Source organism: Cibotium barometz, chromosome 7 (genome assembly GCF_041138505.1).
Source record: "Cibotium barometz isolate CiBa-2024 chromosome 7, ASM4113850v1, whole genome shotgun sequence".
Classification (NCBI taxonomy): domain Eukaryota; kingdom Viridiplantae; phylum Streptophyta; class Polypodiopsida; order Cyatheales; family Cibotiaceae; genus Cibotium; species Cibotium barometz.
In genome coordinates this window covers 29635209-29652050 of record NC_141052.1, presented here as the reverse complement: position 1 = coordinate 29652050, position 16842 = coordinate 29635209, and the positions used below count along the sequence as shown (strand labels likewise).

General features: G+C 43.4%; 1 protein-coding gene across 5 annotated transcripts in view; it reads right to left on the bottom strand.

The window, feature by feature from the left end:
• Window positions 1-16842, bottom strand: part of LOC147636872 (Tetratricopeptide repeat (TPR)-like superfamily protein) — a 117539-nt gene that overhangs the window by 14165 nt on the left and 86532 nt on the right. For 4 of the 5 annotated variants that reach the window (XR_015266276.1, XR_015266277.1, XR_015266278.1 and 1 more), the window contains exons 5-8: window positions 9347-9794; window positions 9186-9224; window positions 6057-6178; window positions 3355-3501 (exon numbers count right to left, since the gene is read on the bottom strand). Coding sequence is in view for 2 of the 5 variants with exons in the window: in XM_086800445.1 (XP_086656571.1) it covers window positions 3355-3501; window positions 6057-6178; window positions 9186-9224; window positions 9347-9794 (756 nt within the window). In the remaining 3 variants the exon portion in view is untranslated. The remainder of the gene's footprint in view (window positions 1-3354; window positions 3502-6056; window positions 6179-9185; window positions 9225-9346; window positions 9795-16842) is intronic. The other variant, XM_086800446.1, reaches the window with a different exon arrangement.

Genomic DNA, 16842 nt, shown 5'->3' with positions numbered 1-16842 from the left:
GACTGTACAGAAAGGGTGGTAGTGCCTCTATCCGCAAACCATGTAGGTCAAACCATGATCTCATCTGAGCGTACCAACAATGAGTATCTCCATTCTCTGCCAACTGTATGGATGAGGTCAATGCCAATCGGGAGTACCTCTGCTGAGGGAGCTCCCAAAACCGTTGTAAAAAGGTAACTGCCTGGAATAGGGCCTCGGTTACTACTGGTGGGGCACCCAGCTCAGCCCGAACAATCTTATGTGGTACTGATGATTTACTTCGAATCATGGGGGCAATCATCTTAATCAATGGTCTCTCCATTTGCCTCCATCCCTCATCTGTCCCTCTCTGAGATCTGTGATGTATACTGGGTCCCCAAATTGGAGCTCCGTACAGGAGAGTCGGTGTGACAAGCGTACCAAATAGCCACAATTTGGTGCGTGGCTCCTGAAACCGTATGTGTGCACACTGCCTCTCAAGTGCCCTCAAGGCTGCATGCCCTCGAGCTAATCTAGCTGCTGCTGTCTCCTTCAGGGAGAAACACGGTCCTATGAAAGTAACTCCCAAGTAGACATATGACCTAACGTACTCTACCGGCTCCCCTCGGAAAGTGAACTGAGGCTCTGATCTCGTCACCCATGCTTGTGTGGTGTTAAACACCATAACCTTGGTTTTCCCAAGGTTCACTGTCAGATCTCTATCCGCACAGAAAGCCTGTAATGCATCCAGGTGTCTCTATAATCCCTCCGGAGAGTCTGAGATTAGAACAATATCATCAACATATAACAAGATGGGTATCAACACCCCTGCTAGGCATGCCCCTGGGCCTCCCAATCTGTCTACATAATCAGAGATCGCATCAATGTACAGTCCAAAGAGGGTGGGCGATAGCGGGCATCCCTGCTTCACCCCTATCGTGCTGGTCACCCTATCAGATAGTCCGCCTGGAGCTCGGAATCTGCCTGTCACTCATACAAAGCATATATCCCCCACTGCATATCTTCGGGTACCTCAATGTCATGCAATCTGTGCATAAGCCTTGGCACGTGGTACGGTATTGAAGGCTTTGCGGAAGTCCACAAAGCAGCAGTATATCCTTCTCTTCTGTGCCCTGCCCTCTTAAATAAGTGCCCGAAGTGTCAGTATGTGATCCAAGGTAGTAAATCCTCTCCTGAAGCCAACCTGTCCATGTGCTCGATGACCATGCCTCTTTGCCCATCGGCTCAACTCCAACTCCAATATAGAGCCATATAATTTGGCCAAGTAATGACCAATCATGATCGTCCTGTACTTGCCTGGTACCATGGGGTCCCCTCTCTTAAAGAGTGGTACAATGATATGCTCTGTCCAGCTTGTCGGGAAACCCTCACAAATGGCACGATTAAACACATGTCCGATGAGGGGAGCCAAAGTGTCTCGTGCATATGAGAAGTGCTCTCCAACTAGCCCATCATGATCCTGTGCCTTTCCATTCTGTAACCTGTCTATCCCATCTAGCACCATCCGCATAGTAAAAAAGGTGCTGCTAGCCGGTCTAGCTCCCAGTGGAGGGGGGTGGGGGGCTGTCCTGGTGCATCATATAGCTCTCTAGCATAAGTATGCCATGCCTCAGGTGCAGTAATCGGAGTACCAGGCTGTCTCTCCTGAAACATCTTCCATGCCCTCTTGTTGTCCTTCCCCAGGAAGAGTTGGTAGATCTCCTCCTCTAGCTTAGCCAAATAGGCTCGTTTCTTCCTCCGCACAAGGCGCCGAAAGATCATCCTGGCCTGTCTATGCGTGTGAGACCCAATGGCAATCTCACGCTGTAGCAGTGCTCGTGTCTCACGACACTCATCATCATACCAACTGTGGGGCAGTTCTACGGGGGTGGGTGGAAGGGATAATAGTGCAGGGAAACGCATATGAGGCGGATGCATGTAGTACACCTGCCAATCCTCTCGTGATCTCGTCCAGAGGGCTCTGCGGGTCTAAAGCGAACAAGCCATCAGATACTGCATCTTGATAAACCCCAACTGTCTCACGTGTAAACTGATATCTCGGGTACCTAGGTAGATGAGTGGCTGGCCCATCTCTCGGGGATCTACCTACTAGTGTGAAACTCAGGTATGCATGATCGGCTGCTATGCCAGTGGGCCTACTGGAAATCGTGAAACCCCGCACATCAGGTATCAATGAAGGAGATCCCATCAAGTAGTCCACTGTGCTCGCTCCCCCTTTAGAGTTCCAGTGTGTGAGAGCATCTGATCCTTGCCATCTCGATAAGCCATTGTATATGACCAACCCATGTGCACTCCCGAGTGTGAGAAAATGCCTGCCATAATCTGTAATCTCCCCCTCATCCTGTGCTGAACCCTACATCCTCTGCCGTGATCTCCCATGAGAGAGAGAGAGAGAGAAAGAAAGATATATTAACGTCTACGAGAGGCCAAAGTCGGCCTATGAGACAAAAAATAATACAACTGTGTTCTTCCGGTCATCGAAAGAAAAGAAAGAAAAGAAAAAGTGTGCATGTGTCTGGATACAACTGTGAATCATCATGGATCGGTGGAGCCCATATACAAACAATATAAAGGGTGGATGGAGTGCTAAGGCAAGATGCATCTCTATATGCTGAAGGGGTAGTACAAGCATGCTATGTAGATCTATGTCTAACTCCATCTAGTGCCATAAGAGGGATATAAGATATCATACATCGCCGATGCTGAGGCTGTGAATGGCGTGAACATGTACCCTGAGTCTGAATGAAAGCAAGCTAGCCTCTCTTGTGTCAGAGAGAGAGAGAGAGAGAGAGAGAGAGAGAGAGAGAAGGCAGAAAGGGAGCTTGTATTGGACGTTTTACGAAAGACCCCAAGGGTCAATCAATGAGACTGAGAATGAGTACATATGATCCATACATAAATGGATATCAGAAACATGAAAAAAGAGGCTCTACCAAAGTAAAGGTATGCAAACAGTCAACAAGCAGCAGTCGTGACTTGACCAACCATCTGGTATCCTGAAAACCAGAGTCTTACAAAAGTGGGGGTTTACTGTGTGTCATTTACAGGACTACAGCCCTTTAAGCTTCCCTTTCAGTAGTAAACTTGCAGTTTCACATACCACAGCTTGTATCTCAGGCTTCAGCTGCCCCTTTTAATTACACCTTGATCCTTTTTGACCTCATGACAAGAAGATATCAACCACTATCAGCTTCCCCATTTGTGCTTAACAAGTGTCCAAACATCAAAGCCTGTGCAAATTGATAAAGAGATAACTACTATCTATTATTTACACACCTATCTGGTACCAAAAGTAACCATACATTTTGCAAGGCCTGGTCAAGTAACTGCACTCTATAAACTATACACAGCCCAATTACATGGTTAATCTCTTACTCTTGCTGCCTCTTGAAAATGTAAAGCAGCCTCATTGAAACATCCAACTGAATGTGCATAATGGCCTAGAAGCATTTGAATTGTTGTCTCACATCCTTGTAAAATTGTCGGGAAGCGGTTGAACCAATCAACTACCTGCATCAAAGACTGTAACCACGAGCATATCAAACAACCAGCAGAACACAAAAATACCAGATACAATGTACATCTAAGCCTACTGTGTATTATGTTCAAGAAAAGATTACAATGAATGTTCAAGTACAGATCTCCTTGATCTCAGCCAACGGTTGCTGTAATAAGAAAAGCCCCAAACACCTCTGATCCTCAAACTCAATCACATGTCGTAATGGTCCAAAAGAAACACCAGTATCTCCCTTGTATCTCATAGTAAACGGTACATTGGCATATGTAGTGCTCCTTTGCCTCGACTTCCTCGTGACATAGCTGACAAATGCGGTCTTCTGGCTTCATCCCCTCGTATCTGCCAGTCTCTACCCTCAGCTCATGTGATGAAGTGCGGATCTGTCCAATGGCACTGCGAATGCCATGTGAGAGATGGGTGTCCATGTATGTAGACCGTGTCACAAAGCCATCTGGGGAGAGATGTAGAAAATGGTCCCGATAGTGGGCCATCTTCGTGCCTGGTTGAAAGGGCGGGGGCGGGGGGGAGGGGGGTTGGAGGGGGAGAATTGGGGGGGCGCGGTGGTGGGGGGCCTGGACCATGTCCTTTCTGCATCTAGCTTCACGATGTCCATCCTGATCACCCTATTCTGCTTAGAGCGACTAAGGTCCAAGAAGGGGCAGTCCAGGCTGTAATCAAATGGAGGGAGTGCATCAATCGTCATGCCATGTAATCTCAGCTAGGTACACATCTGGGTACCAACATCGTGTATGGCCGTCTGCTGCTAACTACCTGGAAGAGATAAGTGTTACGTGTGGGTATCTCTGTCTGGCGAGCTCGAGACATCTACCTTGCAGTGTGCTACTTTGCACCCTCCAATTCTAAATACGCCAAGCATGGAGAGTCCCCGTACCTGCCCCTTTATGATGACATTATGAAGTTTTCTAATCTAAGGGGCATCCTCCTAGCTGAAGACTTCAATGCCTGCACCGCAGGTGCACAAGTACCCTTCTTTGTGACAGATGATCCCATGTACCAGGAGATTGACACGGTGGGTACAGATCTGGAGCGGACATCACAGGATACAGCAGCCCACACGACTATGGAAAGTATCTCTTAGCCCTCGGCGGGGCTCATAGGCTAGCCATTTATAATGGCCTGGCTAGATGGCCTAGATCCAACTCCTTCACCTCCTACCCCTTCGGATATGGAGCCACTACAGTGGACTATCTAATGGGATCGCTCTCTCTGATCCCACTCATTCCGGAGTTTACCATCTCACCTCGCCCCATCAATGTTGGGTCCGACCATGCATACCTGGCCTTGTCCCTCACATACCGATACACCATCCAAACACCTAGTTGGCCCCATCAACGTCCAAGATACCACTTCACCACAGAGACCTCTTCCATCTATTATGATCACGTCTACCGCATCCTCTCCGACTTCGACCCGCACATCCAACTTGATGAGCTTACCACACACCTCTCAGCCACCCTGCATACATCCGCTGCAGCCGCCTTCCCCCACTCCAGACCCACCCCTACATCACCAGGAGGGACTGTCCCACATAATAGCTAGTAACGACAAGGAATATCGTGATACCCGAGCCCATCTACATCAGGAGATGGCGCTAGGACCCACCACTCACCAGCAAGCGCGAGTAATCTTTCGACGTCTCACACGGTGAAAGAAGAGAGCCAACCTAGCCAGGCTTGAGCAGGAGCTATACCAGCTATTTCTTGGAAGGGACTGTAGGGAGATCAGAGGAAGATCACAGAGATACGGGCTCGACATCAGCACCATATCCAGGAGCGGCTAGCTCACTTACACTCACACCCGGAGATCATGCTCCGAGGTATTTTTGCCTCGTCATCGCCTATGTATCACATATTACACCCCCATTATGGTACTGGTTGGAGCTAGACAGATCTGCATTGCATTCTTGTATACCCTACGCATATAGGTTGCATACTGAGCCTCTAGCAGTAGTGCTCCATCCATCACACCCCCCCACTAGCTCAGTACTTTCATAGTTTATTTCATGTTCATTTTGTCCTTTTTTTTTCTAGACATCCAGAAGACATTGACAGTTGTACATTGATTTGTCTCATAGGTCGAGTTCGGCCTCTAGTAGACGTTAATACAGCTTTCTTTCTCTCTCTCTCTCTCTCTCTCTCTCTCTTTTGAAGACGTTAATATAACATTTCATTTCATTTCATTTCTCTCACAAACACACACACATAGATAGCATGTAACATCTATTGGTCTCATAGAACCTTTGGTTCTCTAGTGGATGTTATTTCTCCAGATAAGATCAGGCAAACTCTGAATGCACTACAAAAGTAAGCTGTGTACTGAAACTTTGAAAAAGAAAACAAATTATGATTAACACTAACTTGCTCCAACCTCTAGCCTAATCAAATGCGCACACTTCCACCAATGTACTACAAAAGTTAACTGTAAACTGAAACTTGGAAAATTTTTGCTCTTATCCAAAGCCTAATGATTATTGATTCATTCATTCATTTTTCATCACATGCAATCCCACACAAGCATACAAGCAAGCGTGCGAACTTACCTGTTGTGCATCTGCGAATTCTGTTCTGGTCAGATCAATAATAACCTTGTTCTCAATCAATTGCACCAACAAGATCAAGTATACGCCAGAGACCCAGATTGCCCAGTGTTGAAGGTAAACCTCTGTATGCAATTTCCGAGAAGCACAATAAATAATACATTACTAAAAGCGATAAAATAATTTTGAGCAACACTAAATTGTTGTTTTCTATATTCCCAAGGAGTTTTCTTCAAAAAGTACCATAATCAAGTACTTACTCCCTTAAATTATCAGTTGGGTATAGCCAAAATTATGTATTAATTTCTATTAAAGGGTGGAAATATGGCACTATATCTTCAAAAAACATTTTGGTGAGGTGGCAAGTGCTTGACAGCAAGGGTGGGAGACCAATTAAGGTGATGAGTTTTTACTCTAGATTTGGATGGCCAAAATCACCTCCTCTAGAACCTTCAAAGTCTCCTGAATCAGGCTGGTCCCAATGCCTCTTTTTGATATAAATGTATGCTGGGCCTGAAAGCTCAACTATCTACTATTTGCTATTATATTTGCATAATTAGTAAGTTCCCATCAGTCTGCTTGCATCCACTAACACCTAGGTTCCTATATGAGTTGCTTAAGATGCACCCTTCACAATCTCAGCTTTTAACTCTGGAGAAAGATTGATGAACCAATGTCTGAGTCTTGGCACAACTCTAAGCGCATCTATCTTTGCACCAAGGCTCCTATATATAGTTCAGAATCTCTGTCCCATCAACAACAGGTCTTCCCCCCATTCCCATTTAACACTTAATACTTGCAACTTAAAAGTTGTGCAAGCGAGCACAGTTTGAGCCAGAGCATGAAAGTGTTACAGATGTGCAACTTATATGCCAATCAAAGTTCTAGTTGTGAATGCCATTCCTGAAGACCATGTAGGAGAGTGTCTGAGGATTTTGGATAACTTCCAAGCACCAATGGTAAGCCGTTCTCAGTCTCATTAAGAGTCTAAACAGTGGAAGGCATGTATTACACACCAGATCCTAGTTCTAACAATTGCTGCAACAAAGGGAAGGAAAGGAAAAAATCTGTCACATTCTAGGCATCCTATCTCCACCCAGCGAGGGGTGCACCCACTAAGCTGCTTGACAAGTAGGATGCTGCAGGGCAGCTCCAACCTCTGACCACCAACCTTATCAACCCAAGATGCAAAAGAGCCTCCAGCTCTGCCTTCTCTACAAGCATGGTTGTTTCTCGTACCGGTACAAACCTATTCGTACCGTGCAGTTCGTATGATGCGGTACCGTACGATATCGTACGGTTTTGTACGGTACGAAGCCCCCCCCCCAAATGCTCAAAAATATATATAAATCCTGCTCAACGAAGATCCCAAATGCCCGCAATACTTCGCAACTTTTGTGTCCACTCAATATACCTAAAAAAATCTCGCAAGGTAGACTGGTAGTGTACACTTGATTGGTAGGATGAGAGAATATTGCTACATCACTTGGAGATCCCTAGTATAGGTAGGCTAGACAGTCAAATCCTCTAGTGACGTACGAGGGAGGAGACTTGGACAGGGCCATTTTGATCTATAGAGGAGTCCCTAAATCTATCACCCTAGATGCACTACCTGTATCTGTGCAAGGACGGTCCCTTAGTCATAAACGCTACACTAGGAGACCTTTGGTCACTGTAGACAACTCCCCGCCCCAACCTTTCCTCACATTCAAGCTTGAAGCTCCATAGTTTGTAAGTGTTTAAAAAAACCGTATTTTATTGTACGGTATCCCAAAATTTCATATCGTACCAAAAATTCCCATACGGTATCGTATCGTATGGTATCGTATTTTCGTACTGTGACAACTATGTCTGCAAGGTCCTTCAATCTTCTGCAAATTCTACAACTTCCTTTCACGACTGTTGTCACACTATTGGATAAGCAAGGCAATTTGTTTCCTCATTACTAAAGTTCATAGATAAAACTACTAAGAGCTTAAGCAAAATGGGCCTTTTGAACTCCCATATAGCTCACCAACTCGCACTACTTGTCCAAAAGCCAATGGACTGCCCTAACCTTGCGGTTAATTTGAATCAAAATAAGCATTTATATATGATGGCATCAACATCCCCATCATGTGACAGACGTCTAGGCAGATGGCATTTCCACAGAAGGGCTGGCCACAAGTCATGCCAATACACCTGGCACTAACAATCTTTTGCCATAATATTGGAGCAATCTTAGGCTCATATTTGCCTTCAATAGGCTCCCCATACTCATACTTGTCTTATCTATGTTCACAAAGGCTCATTGCAGAGCAAAAAAAACATGTTGCCTCAAGGCGATTCAATCTGTTTTGATCCTTATAAGAACACGGTTTAAAATTTTCCTCCCACTATTTTGTTCAATCCATGCTAAATTTGTTAGACCAGTTTAGTCCAGTGGGCTCAAGGTACTCAAGCACAATTTATTATTGTTGCCCATGGACAATTGTACCAAGTGGGCAGAGGCCCATGCAATCCGAAAGGCTAATGGAAAGACAATAGCCAAATTCCTTTATGAAAACATAATTACTAGATTTGGCTGTCCACTCGAACTAGTAAGTGATCGGGGAACCCACTTCATCAATGATGTAATCAAGTTCCTGTTGAGTGAATTCATGGTTGTAGAATCACAAATCCTCATCCTACCATCCCTAAGACAATGGTCAGGTGAAAAGCATCAATAAGATGTTATGTGCTATCTTAACTAAGATTGTGGAAGCCTCATGCAATGACTGATGTTGTAGAATCACAAATCCTCATCCTACCATCCCTAAGACAATGGTCAGGTGAAAAGCATCAATAAGATGTTATGTGCTATCTTAACTAAGATTGTGGAAGCCTCATGCAATGACTGATGTCCCCTGATCATTGCATGCTTTTAATACTTGATACAAGTCCCCAAAATCACAATTGTACAGGTGACAAGCACTTCTTAAATCACACCAGCCCATGAGGTCTAGAGGCTCTGCCAAACCTACGAGGGTGCCATATGATGCAGTATACTGAGCTTTAAGGCTTAATGTGCTATCCACCTTTGCGGTCAATGTATAAGGTAAACAAGTATTTCAAGCAGTTAACATGACCACTAGGTTTCAAAAAAAAGCTTACCAGTGGCATCTGTTGTGACCCCCAGTTTTTTTAGCTCATCTAGAAAAGCAGAACAAAACTTTAGAATATGAATGACTAAAACACTCCTTCAACTTCATGATGTAAACTTTAACTACAGAGTAGAAACAGAAGATAAAAATTTATAAGAAGAATGAAGCTACCCTGGGCACAGTTCATCCCTGAAATGAGCCGCTTGCCACATTCTTTGAACATGCCCTTGGGACGGGCACACATGACAGCCATCAGATCAATCAGTACAGCCACTGCACCCCTTGGTAGCCATTCTCCACCAAGTGGTGCTGGCCCTAGCTCTAGAGTAGCCTTAAATTTTGCATTCGATTGTTTGCTCATGCCGTCTGGGTAGCGGTGATTCTGGGCTACTTCAAGTTCTCTCTGTTGCTCCAAATGTTGCTGCATAATGGGTGTTTCCACTCTCTTAAATGGTGATGCATCCAGAAGAGCTTCTGGTGCTTCTGGCTGCATTCCAACTTTCATAGCTGCATCTAGAATGTCAACATGAAAGGATGCCTCTTTATAATCACATATACGTAACAAATAAAATGTATGAAGTAGCTCATTGTATAAATGCAGACCAAGGCATGCTTTCTTCTGCACACAAAAAATGAGTAAGCCAGTTTTAGTTTCACAGAACACCTGAGAGCTTTTAAATGGTGATAGATTATAAGTTCAATGACAACTGAAGAAACTACATACTATTGGGCTTGAAGCACAGACCTACTCTAAACATCCTTGCTTGTACAAACGGCACCCTAATCGAATGATTAAAATGTTATTTTTCAATGTAGAGAGAGAAAAATAATTTAAACTTTAATTGTATTATAAACTTTGACAAGATTTATCTGTTAATCTACACATAGCATCACCTATGGTTGAACTCTCATCCTGTGTGCTTCCACAAGAGGAAATTGTCCCCACGGCAACAGCCTAGCCATTAGAAGCCAAGATTCTCAATGGGAAGTCATTGGTTCAAAACCCATGGAAGAAACCTACTTCTTTGCAAGAGGGAGTTCACATGCTGATGTGGGTTGTGTAGGTGGGCATGATGGTTGGCACACTCATAGTATGTACTTAGGACACCATCGACAACAATTGCCGGGTATTCTCTACCTTCATCCGCAATGTTTGTGCAAGGACAGCAATCTGCAATCCCGCTCCTCAAAGCTTGGCTACCATCGACATTGAATATCATGGTTCTCCTAGCAACTGTGCAAGCTATCCACTCTAACTGGCCGACTGGCTCACTTGTAGGGCTTGACCCATGGCTCGTCCACTGCCTCGACTAGCAATGATCGAAAGGTGATGCGCCCTTGTGAAACTTGGGAGAGAAAATGTGACTTTCTTGAAAGTAACAAAGAGGAAATCTGCACTGGACACCAGACTAGAAATCAGCCTTTCCCCATGTTGAAATATACAAGTGAATAGGGTGTGTGCGGGAACAAGCCCTTGGCTAGAGGCTATAAAAGAGAATCTATAAATGTGAGAGAACCTGTGTGAAAAGATGAGAAGAATCTACTAGGAGAGAATAAAGGGTAGCATGAGAAGATTTAGGAGGTGTGGCGATATTCTCGGAGAGGTGGAGAGAATCAAGCAAAAGAGGTGGAGTGAATCAAGGTAAAATCAGTGGGAATAGATGCTTGGATGTAAACTCTATAAATTGAGGCATTGGCCTAATGAGAATTTGTTGGTTTTTTACTAGCCATGCCTACATTAAGCTATCAGTTAATTACTCACTAATCTCGTATTAATTATCGTCTAATCTCTTTGTTAATGATGTTGATTCTAGCATTTGATCTACCATAACTCATCACATTGCTGTAATTTTAACATGATATCAGTGCCTAGCCTAGAATCCATCAAGTTTATGAGTCCATTATCTAACTAATTAGAATTAGTAGATGATTAAGAAATAATCACTTTTTTTAGTTATTTTCAAGTAGCCTACTGTACCTCAGCCAGTGGAGAGGCTTAACCTCCCTCCAGTAGTAGCAACATTAGATCTCACGAAATTTGCTAAATCGCTGGCGCCTTTTTTTTTAAGAAGATTTGATATCTCTGCTGCTCCAGATCAAATTGCTCTAATTCCTGTTGGCCCTAGGGGTTTTCAAGGGTGCTCTACAAGCTGGTGAAGTCAAAATTTGATTTGATCAAGTCTACAGTGAGATCCAAGCTCTTCATCAAATCTGCAGGTGACTTTGGTAAAACAGAGATTAAGCATTCAATGTTTGGTCAAATCTTGTGTTTCTTGGCTTAATCCTCTCCTAGACTAATTGCTATTGATGGCCTTGAAAGCATTTGAGCTCATTTGAAGGCCTCAGATCTAGACTCCCCGCATACTCTGTTTTTTGCACACAAAACAGAGGATTAATTTGCTAATCAATGATTAATCAATGCTAATCATTGTATTTTGGTGCACTTGAGGGTTCAAATTAACCATTAGGTATCTGATACAGATCCCTATAACTTCAGATTGCAATTCGGAGATGGTTTGATACTCCAACCATTCCATACAAATTGGTTACCCTTGATTTAATGTAATTTTTGATAAAATTATACTGATAAATTTGTGGTAATCATCATTTTGCAATTAACCCTTGGTTAATACCTGCAAATCACACTCAAATTCAAGATTATTCACAGCCAGAGTTGCATTTGGGAATGTGCATAAGAATGAATGCTATATGCATTATGTATTGGGCACATTACATCAATGTAAAAATGGGATCAGACACTCCCCTTGTCCAGAATAAGGCAAGAGGTAAGACCTCCCACATAGATTTGGGTTTGCATTGCATAATGACACAAGATAAACATCAAAAGCCCAAAAGAACTGTCAACAAAACATTTAAACATGTTGCTCACATGGAGCAAGAACTGACGGACAAGCTCATGGCCCCAGCCATGAAAGAAGAAGAACATCTCTTTCCAAGAGGAAGATCCACACCAAGAAGAAAAGCTAGAGGAAGCATTGAAAGAAGACATGGACACGTGAAGAGAAGCTGCCACAACAAGAAGACTGAAAGAAGAGGAAGACATGGACGTGTGAAGAGAAGCTGCCACGACAAGAAGACTGAAGACGAGAGAAGATGTGAGGCTCCAAGAAGTGGAGAGCCATGTGAAAATCTCTGTGAGAGAGAGAGAGAGAGAGAGAGAGAGAAACCCCACAACCCAATGTAACCTGCCCCAACAAAGTAAAACCACCTCTGAGCCACCGATGATATAGGCCATGTGGTAGATGTATGTGTGAGCACTTTAGTCAAGGTCACGAGCACTTATAGTAGCCTTGGACACATAGAGAGAGAGAGAGTGTCAAGGACTATGAGTTTAGGGACTTGAGGCACTAGTCGCGGACTATCAAGTAAGAAGAAAACTTGGTATAGGGTCCAGGTGTGCTAGGATTGTTCACTTGAGGGGAGGTGTGCTAGGCACTGGTCGCGGACTATTAAGTAAAAGGAAAACTTGGTATAGGATCCAGGTGTGCTAGGAGTATTCACTTGAGGGGAGGTGTTGAAATATACAAGTGAATAGGGTGTGTGCGGAAACAAGCCCTTGGCTAGAGGCTGGAAAAGAGAATCTGTAAATGTGAGAGAACCTGTGAAAAGATGAGAAGAATCTACCGGAGAGAATAAAGGGTAGCATGAGGAGATTAAGGAGGTGTGGAGATATTATGGGAGAGGTGGAGAGAATCAAGCAAAAGAGGTGGAGTGAATCAAGGAGAAGTCAATGGGATTAGATGCTTGGATGTAAACTCTATAAATTGAGACATTGGTCTAATGAGAATTTGCTGGTTTTTTATTATCCATGCCTACATTAAGCTATTTGTTAATTGCTCACTAATCACGTGTTAATTATCGTCTAATCTCTTTGTTAATGATGTTGATTCTAGCATTTGATCCACCATAGCTCATCACATTGCTGTAATTTTAACACCCCAAAGGTGTGTGGCTCAAGTATTTATTCAACCTACAATCGAGGCACCAAACCCAAGGTGTGATAGGAAGGCCAGATGGCTCAAACAAGCTGATGGACCGAGGTGTTGAGCACTTGCTTCACAAAGAAGGATGCATAGTACAATTTGTCAGAGCAATGCCCCAAAAGGATTTTCACTATTTGTCAATCTGAATATCCTTAAGTTCTACAGTCACTGGTTAGGTTTATATACGTACATAAGCATAAATGGACTGTAACCAGCAGCCGAATGCTTAGTACTAGTAAAGGCAAGCTCGGACTTGACGATGGGATGTGTCTCTCCCAATTGGATGGCCGCTTGAAGACATATGCACGATGCATATCCTCCAAAATCTAGTTCAGCCTCTCTATTTGCCCATTAGAACAAGGGTGATACAAAAAATACTTTCCTATCCGAGAAGTATAACTATTAGATATCTCACCACTCTCACTCAGAGTACATCAGGACCATGTTCAAAACAAAACAGCTCTGATAAACCATATCAGGCACGTGTACAAAACAAAACACTACTGATTAAACCCTCTAGTGTGAGCGAATATCTTTTACTGCACATCAGTGCAACGAGAATAGAACAAATCGTCCCTTTACCTTCAAGCTCTAAAGTCTCCCGGAATCCGGGCTACCAGAACCCGTACTAAACATAACCTAGATATCACCAACAGTCATATGCTCAACATCGTCATAGGCAATTTCGACCAATCAATTGGTCTCTTGGTGCTGAATGTGTTCAACATTCCACCAATATCGGATACATCCACTCTATTGCCGAAAAAACTGAGAACAATCATCACAAGCAGGAACGCTAACTTAGTCAATCACTGATGCGCTAAGTGTCCAAAATCTCCAATCTCTCTCGCACACTATGTCAAAGTAATCGTGATGCAAAATTGAATCGACGAGTCAGTTAACTCTTGGCGTCCCAAGGATAACCCCCCTAATCAACATTGTACCACAGTCCTAGACATCTGCCGCATAAACACAAGCTAAAATATTTGCCTCATTAAGGCCAGTAGAATCGCTCATGTGGTAGATCCTAGCATCCCTTACCACTAGGATATGCCCCAGGTGTGTGACGGATTTGTAAAATGTATAAGTTTAAGTTCCTCAAGGTATAATAAAGTTGCTCTAAACAACATCCAGCACACAATCAATACCACCTCGGAATAATAAATCAACCAGGGGAATCGACTAATCCCAACATCCGTGATATGTGCTTTCAATACGGATCTCTACAAAACATATGATATGCATGAGCGTCAAGATCTATTGGCTAACCTAATCAATGTACCTATCGGTTTTCCACAACATCACTCACAACCGGCAAAACATAAGAGCTTCACCCCATCAATGGCGAAACACAACCATTTCACCAGATCAATTATAGTTGCAATCAACAAACACCAACACTCCAATCATCAGCAGTCCTCAATCTATTTCTTCCCCCTTAGTAGATTCAAAAATCAACGATGCTCCCCTTAAATTAACACACACCCAAACATAAATATAGATGCATCAAGAAACCCTACATTCAGGAGATCCTAGCATCCCATACCACCACAATATACTCCATATTAGACCTCCTTTAGATGCATAAAACCAAGTCGGAGTAATCAATTCCTTCCTAGTCCCAATCTTGATACAACCCAACTCCTACCTGTATGTGGCAACTTTCAGGTTGGACACCACGCTAATCTTCCCTATACAAGTTACAACATTCCATGCTGCCTTCTCCCTCAATCCCGTGGCTACCATAAGTACATATCACTCAAAAGTGACAAACCATGTCATCCACCTAATTGTTGGATTAGGCTTTGATCTAATATGCAAGCAATGGGGGCAGAAAATGGAGGGGGAAGGGGGGGAGGAGAGAGAGAGAGAGAGAGAGAGAGAGAGAGCAACACAATATTGAATGCATCAGAATGATAAGGCTGTGTGTACACAACCACAAGTACAAGGAATAATAATAAAATGTTGTCCATATGGTGTTCGTTCACACCAGTAAAAATCCTTCAATATAGAAGGTTAAAAAAGCCCCTTATAAGCCCATGTTCACACCTAGCACTACCACTTTGAGTTTTCCACAAATCCCCAATGTAGTGATAGTGTGAATATGTACAGGGTAGCAAATCACTCTCCACATGGGAGTAAGCTCAAAGCTTTGTGGAATGCTTCAAACTTCTCTCTAGGCAATGCCTTAGTAAATAGATCTACAATGTTCTCATCTATAGGTAAGTCAAACTGATCTGCATGTAGTCTCTCTTTGACATAGAGATAATGTAGCTCTATGTTCTTGGTGTGAGCATGGAAGACTAGATTCCGTGCTACAGCCATAGCACTCTGACTGTCAATGAGAATGGAAGTGGGTGTCTGCTAACTCCCACAAAGATCTACCATCAATCTCCGCACCCATACAGCCATAGCACTCTAACTGTCAATGAGAATGGGAATGGGTGCTCCTGACTCCCACAAAGATCTACCATCAATCTCCTCACCCATACATACACATTTGTAATAATGAAACTACTATGTACTCAGCTTCACATGAAGACACACAGTAGGTTGTTTTTAACTCAACCATGATATGCATGAGCTCCCAAGGAAAAAGAAATTCCCACTTGTGGACTGCCTTGTGTCAAAATCACCAGCCCAATCCGAATCACTATAAGCATGGAGCTGATAATCACCCCTCCACATAGAACAAACCAAGAGACTGGGTGCCTTCTAAGTACTTAAACACGCGCTTAATAGCTTGACAATGCAATCCCTGGGTTGTGCATAAATTTCCTCAACTGGGACTCTCCAAACTATATGTCCGGCCTTGTACAACAGGCTATAAAGAGTAGCATCTCCTGCATCACCATACTAAGCCTAAGCCCAAGTTCTATTGAAGTAGAAATAGGCTTACAATCCTGAAATTTGAGCCTTTGTAGTAGCCCTTTATGTGCTTGGACTGCACCAAAACAATGCCCTCTGGTAACTTTACAAACTGTATGCCCAAAAATAATAGTGTAACAGCCCGAGATCTGACATCTCACATGATGAGCCTTGAATGCTGCAATTTTATCCTCATTAGTCCTTGTTAGCAACATATCATCCACATGAAGGATGATGATAATCAAGCGCCACAAAACCCATGGGCTGATTCACACACACTTCCTCGTGCAAGTCACCATTAAGGAAGGTTATTTTGATATCCAACTCGTGTACATTCGATATATGATGGACAATCAATGCAATAACACTTCTGATTGTGGTCATCCTAGAAGTAGGTGCAAAAGTCTCAACATAATCAATGCCCTTTTGTTGTGCATATCCCTTTGCCACAAGTCTTGCTTTGTACCTGCCAATAGTACCATTAGACTTTCTTTTGACCTTGTAAACCCACTTCATACCAATAGCTTTCTTGCCATCCGGCAAGTGAACCAACTCTTGTGTGCTGTTCATATATATGGAATCCATCTCTTCATCCATGGCTCTCATCGAATGTTCATTTTCTTGTGATTTCACAAAGGAGTCAAGCTCATTTGCATCACAAAGACTACTCATCCAAGCGGCATCAACATGATGTGGTTCTCTTGAGCTTCTAGAACCAGTCCGTGTCTTGCTACTATCACCATTTGGCCACCCCACTGGTCCACCCGTGCTTTCTCATTATGTATGTACATTGGA